Source organism: Triticum urartu, chromosome 5, assembly GCF_003073215.2.
Source record: "Triticum urartu cultivar G1812 chromosome 5, Tu2.1, whole genome shotgun sequence".
NCBI lineage: Eukaryota > Viridiplantae > Streptophyta > Magnoliopsida > Poales > Poaceae > Triticum > Triticum urartu.
The window spans coordinates 35,236,621-35,244,367 of NC_053026.1; the positions used below are offsets into that span (position 1 = coordinate 35,236,621).

The 7,747-nt window shown below is 49.0% G+C and overlaps 1 protein-coding gene across 1 annotated transcript; it reads left to right on the forward strand.

Moving 5' to 3' along the window:
• The first annotated feature begins 5,123 nt into the window (after positions 1–5,123).
• Positions 5,124–7,543, forward strand: LOC125555539. Its single transcript, XM_048718454.1, has 2 exons — positions 5,124–6,979; positions 7,216–7,543. Exon 1 carries the CDS (start codon positions 5,638–5,640, stop codon positions 6,421–6,423), a length of 786 nt encoding a protein of 261 aa, XP_048574411.1. The 5' UTR covers positions 5,124–5,637; the 3' UTR covers positions 6,424–6,979; positions 7,216–7,543.
• Positions 7,544–7,747: the final 204 nt, after the last annotated feature.

Sequence of the window (7,747 nt, forward strand, 5' to 3'; positions counted from 1 at the left end):
TGGAATTATGGCATAGGAAATCGAGTGAAGACTGCCTCCTTAAATAGGATAACAACGCTTAACTGCCATTATGCACCGAATGTGCATGTGTCCCCTCGATGCATGTGGTGCCCTAATGGCGGATAGTGAAGATAATCTCGTCATCACCGAAGATCGCAACTCCCACATCTCAACGATGTATGTCGTGGTGCACCATGCACGATCCGCTTTCATGGCACTTTGATGGTGCATGTTGTCAAGTGGTCACCTATGCGTCGTGTCGAGCTGTGTCACGCTTCCTACTACACCACGCAACGACTAAGCTAAATGATACTCCCTCCGTCCGCGAATAAGTGTACATCTAGCTTTTGTTCTAAGTCAAAGTTTTAAATTTTTGATCAACTTTATAGAAAACAATAGTAACATATATGACATAAAGTTGATATATTATCAAAGTACATTTCAAGACGAATCTAGTGATACTAATTTGGTGCCATAGATGCTTTTACTTATTCCTAGAAAGGTGGTCAAAGTTTTAAAACTTTGACTTAAGACAAAAGCTAGATGTACACTTATTCGCGGACGGAGGGAGTATCAAGTAAGGCACGTATCCCCACAAAGAATTGGGGCCTTAAATTTAGTATGAACACAACGCAACCTATTTCGAGACATATTCGTGATTATTGTGTGTGATGACATATTGAAAGCAACAAGCACAATTCGCCAAAGGAGATATGCAAATGGGCACAAGAGAATCATATCATTATGGATAATGATTAAAGGAGAGATGCAAACTCAACTTTAAGTTACATGGAGGGGCTCCAAAGGTCTGTTTGGTCATCTTGACCCTTGTGGTCTACTCAAAAGGCTTGTCAGAGGAAGAAAGAAGGTGATCTCGATTGATGGCATGCCTCCACGAAGGCATAAAGTGGCGAGCCATCATGTGCTTCCCAACAATGCAATGCGTGTTTTCAAGGCATTATCTTGAGTGACCTTTTTCTTGCTCTTTCATAACTTTTAATAATTTGTAGGCAGGGAGAATACAGATAAGTATTTCTCTTTATTTTGTACGGGAAGATATTGTCTCCTCTGCAAGAATTAGCTTTACATAATTAAGATGCACACAACCAAACCAAGTCCAAACTCATAAAGAGAAGATGCGAAATACAAGTAATCGGACTATATGATGCCTAAACCGTGGGAGAGCCAATCCTAAGATCATGCTGACATCCATGTCGCATAAAAGTATCCCTCGCCGTGTTCTCCAAGCGTGTACACACCTAAACAGGTCTGGATTCTCCACACGTTGTAGAGACGGCCATAAGTGGAGCGTACCGGTACATTTGTAGATAACCTGCATCAGAGAAGCGTTTTTACGGTTGAAAACATTATCATTTCTACATAGTCAGAGCGACCAAATAATGACGAGCGCTCCCACCCTAAGAAGAATTCTAAACTTATGATCAATCCCATGTAACCAGTTGTCAAATATATTAGCAACACTACATGGAGGATACAAGCCAGAAGCTAGTTAGATGAAGAACGAGCTAATTTGCATTGAAAAAACAAGTGTTTTATTGTTTCATCATGTTGACAAAAAATACATTGCGTACTTCCATGCCAATTCCTCTTAATAAGATTATCTTGATAAGAATGACTCCTCAATGAAGATACCACACAAAGATTATATTCTTAAGTGATATCTTCATCTTCCAAATCTTATTATTATTAGAGTTCTATACATAGAGTCCACCGTGAATTTACCACTCACATGTAGGTTCCAACGAAATTCATCGGTTCCTTGTGACAATTGTACCATGGATATGTAACAAAGTATTTCACGGTTCAAGTCTGGGACCAATTAAATCTCTTCTAAATGTTATATTTGCCGAAAAAGATTCCATAATCATAGTAATAGTATCACTCTTGTGACACACCGAGCAGTCGAAACATGCAAAACACGGATGTGGCCGAGAGCCACCTGCTCTCACACGAAGTGGCTGGAGGGCGGAAGTGGGGTCGTAGGAGGAAACTCTATCTGATACCATGTAGGAAGCAAGAAGAAGAATTGCAGCACATATTGTATTCACCGTATGCCGGAGCATATATGCACGTACAGGGCAGCCGTAGTCTTACTGTATCCTCATATCTAGGAAAGGATCGGGAGGTTTGGCTGGTTAGGAAAGAGTATAAACAGATTCTAACATACCTAAGTTAGATGCACTAAGAGCAACTCCAACCCGACGACCCATTTTGTCCGCGCGCGTCCGTTTAGGTCGCCGCGGACAGAAAAGTCGGCTCAACGCGCCGATCCAAACGGACGCGCGTCTGCTTTTCGTCCGCCTGCCGATCCATTTTCAGCTCATTTTTTAGCCTCATTTGCGTCGGCGCGGATACGAAATGGACGCGCACCTGCCTCCTCCTTTCCCTGACCCGCTAGTCGGTGACACATTGCGGGGGGGGGGGGGAGGGGACTGTTGTGGCGGACGGCCGGCACAGCGGGTTACAACGGGCGGATGAGAGCCATGAATTCCCTATTTTTACTGAGAATGGTTGCGATTGGACTAAATTTGATGACATGGAGTGTTGCTTTGTGGGGAAAAGAATAATATCCAAGGGAATTAACTTTTTGTGGAATCTGCTATCTGATGCTTAGTTCCCTAGAACAAGACAAATCTCCTCAAATATGACTTTTGAGGGGTCTCCTACAGATGCTGTAACAAGGCCATATTTCCCTTCATTGCCAATCTTCAATTTATTTCCTATGCCAAAACCCGTGGTGATCAATTCTAAACCATATTCCTAGAACTTGACGTGCATATGGATTCCCATATAAATTCTGGCGCAAGCTGCTTTAATATACTGATTAAACCTATGTTGAGGACCTAGTTATGTGGTACATTCTTACAAACCTTAGCTGATGCTACACAAATTTTACCAGCCATGGCAATAGCTGTTCAGTGAGTTGTGAGCATGTTAGTGATTTTTTTTATCTTGAGCTTGCATGTGCGGGATTATTTAGATAGGATCTTGATATATTTTTCGGGTCTATTCCAAGATGTTCCAAGTGTTGAGACCTCTGAAGTTGGATTTTTTATGGATTGATCTTCCATGTGTCCAAAACGGATAAATAGTGAGCTCTTTACTTGGATAAAGCAGACTAGCTCGGTTGCTCGCTGCCAAGCTCCAGCGGGTATGGTGTGAGTGCTTTGCTTAGGTTTGGTTCGTTGAGCGAGCAAAAAAAAAGACAGATAGATGGTGGAGACGTACGTGTAGGTCACTGTTAGCCGTCATCATCATCATCATCACCCTTCTTCAACCTAGAGCTTTCCTTTTTTTCAGAACAAGAAAACATGGCCAGCAAGCTGGGAACGGCACCGCACACCACTACCAGCGTACTATGTTCATCTGTTACTAGCAACTAGTATACCAGAAGCAGTTTAACTTCACAAACCGCACTGCATTGCACTGGACTCCCATCGCAGCTGTTCACAGACCACACTGCACTGTTACTTAAACAGATCATCTACCATAGTCCTCCGGCACGATCAAGCTACACAGCTCCACCATCCGATTCCGACCAGCTACGGTGAGCCCCTCCCTGTCTCTAGAAAATTACATTTGCTCAACTCTAGAAAACTGCTTGATCAGCAAGTAAGATCAAACTCAGAAACTAGTTGCATTTGCATTTTCAATTAGGAAACCACCTAGAAACTAAATTAGCCCAAAAACCAACTCTGGAAAACTACTTAATCAGACATAACTCTAGGAAGCAAATTACTTCCTCCAACCCGTAATATAAGAGCGTTTTTGACACTAGTGAAACACTGAAACTCCCGACTCTAGGAACCATTGCTGAAACATGGAAACTTAACTGAATGACCGACATTTCTGGAATACAATGGAGTCTATGTGAGGTAATATCACGAGTCAATCAAAACCGAAAAGAAGGGGAATATCGAAGAGTTTCAATTAGCCTCCGCTGTGCATAATCCGTGCATAAACTCAACAAGAAGTTGATCAATCAGGTACACAATGATGACCGGCACAATGAACCCATGTCTGAGTTGTTGGACGGTACGAATTACTGTAATTATATATGTGTCATGTGTGTGTCCGTATGTGCTCTGCTGCCTGAAATTCAGAGCTTGTATACAACACTAGTCATATTTGGGGTAAGATATATGTGTAATTCACAAGTTAATGACCCTGGGAGAAGGGCATATACAACAGAATTTGCAGTTGCAAACACGGTATAGAAGCAACGTGGCTGGCCAATGCAAAATGCAAAGCAGGGCATGTGTAACATGCATGTGATCTAAACATGTTTCTCGGCAGTTCCTTTCCTTGTCCTGTTCTCAGTCCTACTCCTCGCGGTCGCCGCCCATGGTGGATCCAGCCTTTTTTTGCGGGGAGTCCATGGATCCAAGCTAGCTAGGAAGAGAGATGAGCAACAAGCCAACAACGCACGGATAATTAGTTCCCATGTTTAATTTTCTTTGGGAGAAACCTTTTTCGTTATTTTCTCTGGGAGAAGAAACAATTGACATACACTAGCTTAATTTCAACCGGAAAGAAAAAGATCATCAAGAAGGCACGTACGTTTTGCTCGTTAATTAATATCAAGTTATCAACTGGAAAAGAGAAGAAGATTTAAGCTAAGAAAAGAAAGCACCAACAACCGTCGCTGGTTGGAGCCTGGTGGTGGTGTGGAGCTTCGCCGTTTATAGCGGAGGCGCCAAGCAACGCAACGTGGGCGAAGCGGCGATGCGAGGACGGAGCAAAGCGAGCATGAGGCCTGAACTGTTCTGCACACACAGAAGATCACAGTCCGGTCTCCGGCGCGGCATGTGGGGTGGGGCCGAGCGCGTAACTTCTTTGCACGCAATTGCATTTGCATGCCATGGTGTGGAGTACAAGATTAGGAAGATAAACTCACGGCGGCGTACTTATCTCCTCTCAATCTGTCCACAAGATTAGGAAGGCCGGCTCAACAACAACTCTGCCGCAACGTCCGTAGCTCGTGTATATCCATATTACCGTGGCGCTCCCGCGAGGCCGTAGTTATCCATTCTCACACCTCTGCCTATATATATACCCATCCATCTGATCGAGGGGAGGACGCCCAGACAGAGGCCCAGGGGATCGCCCAAAGGAAGCCCCACACAGAGGCAGCGACTACACGTGCTGTTGAGAGTACGTTGTACACTATATATGTATAGGACTAGGGTCTGTATTTATACTGTTGTATCTCTCTCTTTCTCCATATATTTGTACATTTTAGGAGACAAGTAGAGGCCGGTCCACCCTGTACCTATATATGTGCATCTTGCACACGATCAATGATTATCGATTCGTGCAATCTCATTCTTCCTAACTAACATGGTATCAGTTTAGCATACCGATTCCTTTCCCACCTTCCGCACTAGCGCCGCCGCCGCGCCCTACAGCCGCCGCCTTCCTCGCGTCTCCGCCGCCGCTGTCCACTGCCGCCGCTGCGCCCTCCCCTTCCCTCGCAGCCGCCGCCTTCCTCACTGCCGCCGCTGCCTTCCTCCCCAAGTCGCCGTCGCGCCCCCCAAAACCCTAACCCTACCCCGCGCCGCCGCCACCCTATTCCTCCCACCCGAGCCGCCGCACCCCTCCCTTGCCGCTGCTCCCATGGCGTCCCCTCAATCCAGCAACTCCAACCCGTTCACCGCACTCGTCCCCGACGCCACCGCCGTCCGTGATCTTAACATCCACACCCGTGTTCCCATCAAGCTTGATCAATCCACCTCCTCGTACTACGCGTGGAAGACCTACTTCAACCTCGTCTTCCGCGAGTACCACCTCCTCGAGCACGTCGACGGGACCGTGGATGGCGATCTCATGGTGGATGATCCGGACTGGGCGGCCATTGAGGCCTCTCTCATCCGGTGGTTCTACCTCACCGTCTCCTCGGATATCTTCCACACGGTCGACTCAGAGGATGATGACGCGTGTGCCGTATGGACCAAGATCGACAACCTCTTCACCGATAACAAGCTTCAACGTCTTGTGTTTTTGCAACAGGAATTTTTCGGGTGCCACCAAGACGATTCCTCCATCGATGACTACTGCATGCGTCTCAAGCGCCTTGCCGATGAGCTCCGTGACATCGGCGCCAATGTGTCGGACGAGCTCATGCTTAGCACCCTCACCGCCGGCCTCAATGAGGACTTCGGCAACGTGGCTTCGAACCTCTCCTTGCTGCCGAACCCGACTTTCCAGTCCGTCACCGCGTATTTACGCTTGGAGGAACGGAGGATGAAGAAGGTCAAGGCCCGCGTCCACCACACCGCCCTCGCCGCCGGGACATCTCGCGGGCAGCCGCAGCCCGCCCCGCCCCAACCACGCCCGCCGGCGCCACCGGGGTACTACCCCCTCCCGCCTGCTCTGCCCGCACCTCCCGCTCCTCAGCAGTAGCAGCAGGGCGGGGGCGGCGGTCGCCGCAACAGGCGCCGTGGGGGAGGAGGCGGCGGTCGCTCCCAGCAGCAGCATCAGCAGCCCGGGTATGGGGGGGCCCAGCGCCAACATCAGCCCTCCCCGCCCTGGGCCGTCGGCCCCAACCCATGGACCGGCATGGTCCACGCTTACCACATGCCGGTCCCACGGGCCCCGGGCATCCTCGGGCCACACCCGACCGGGCCGCAGGCACACCTCGCCGCCACACCCTACCAGGCAGGTGGGGGCGGTCACGCCCCTGGCGGCTACGCGCCGGGCTGCTATGCGCCAGGCTTCGCGCCGGGCGGCTATGCGCCGGGCGGCTACGCCCCTAGTGGCTACGCGCCTCCGTCGGCGTCCTTCGGCTACACGCCGCCGTCTGCACCACCTCAGCCCGGTGGCTACCAGCTCCCTCCGGATCCATGGGATCCCGCTCTGCTCGCAGCACTTCACTCGGCACTGTCTCCCTCCAATTACGGAGGTGGCGGCGATTGGTATATGGACACGGGGGCTACCGCCCACATGACGTCGCACCCCGGTAACCTTGCCTCTTCCTTTCCGGTCATCACTTCGAACCGCATCACTTTTGGTGATGGTTCCTCCGTACCCATTACTCATGTCGGTCATAGTTTCTTTCCGTCTAATTCTATGCCTATTAAAATGTCTAATGTTCTTGTCTCACCTAACCTAGTTAAAAATCTTGTCTCTGTTCGTCATCTTGCACGTGACAATCCTCTCACTGTTGAATTTGATGGCCTTGGTTTCTCTGTGAAGGACGCCCGTACACGGATGGTGCTCCACCGATGTGACAGCCCCGACGACTTATACCCGGTGCACTCCACCTCCACCGCCACCGCCTCACTAGTCGCCCTCGCCGCCGGTGTCGACCTCTGGCACGCACGCCTGGGTCATCCCAACTCCACCGTCCTTCGCCAGATTCTCAAGAGTTTTTCATTTTCGTGTAATAAATTCGATGAGCACACTTGTCATGCTTGCCGTCTCGGCAAGCACGTTCGTCGACCGTTTAGCGAGTCAAACACTATCTCTTCTTTTCCGTTTCAGTTAATCCATAGTGATGTTTGGACATCTCCCGTTGAGAGCAACACCGGTTTCATATATTATCTTGTTTTACTTGATGATTTCTCTCACTTTGCATGGACATTTCCGCTCCGTCACAAATCCGATGTTCTTGCCACTCTCACGGCCTTTTACTCCTACGTCACTACCCAGTTCGGGCGCCCTATCCTCGCCCTTCAGACTGACAACGGCAAAGAATTTGACAACGCTGCCACTCGCCATCTCCTCG

Coding starts and splice junctions, on each gene's coding strand:
- LOC125555539 (XM_048718454.1), top strand. CDS start 5,638: ATGGCGTCCCCTCAATCCAGCAACTCCAACCCGTTCACCGCACTCGTC.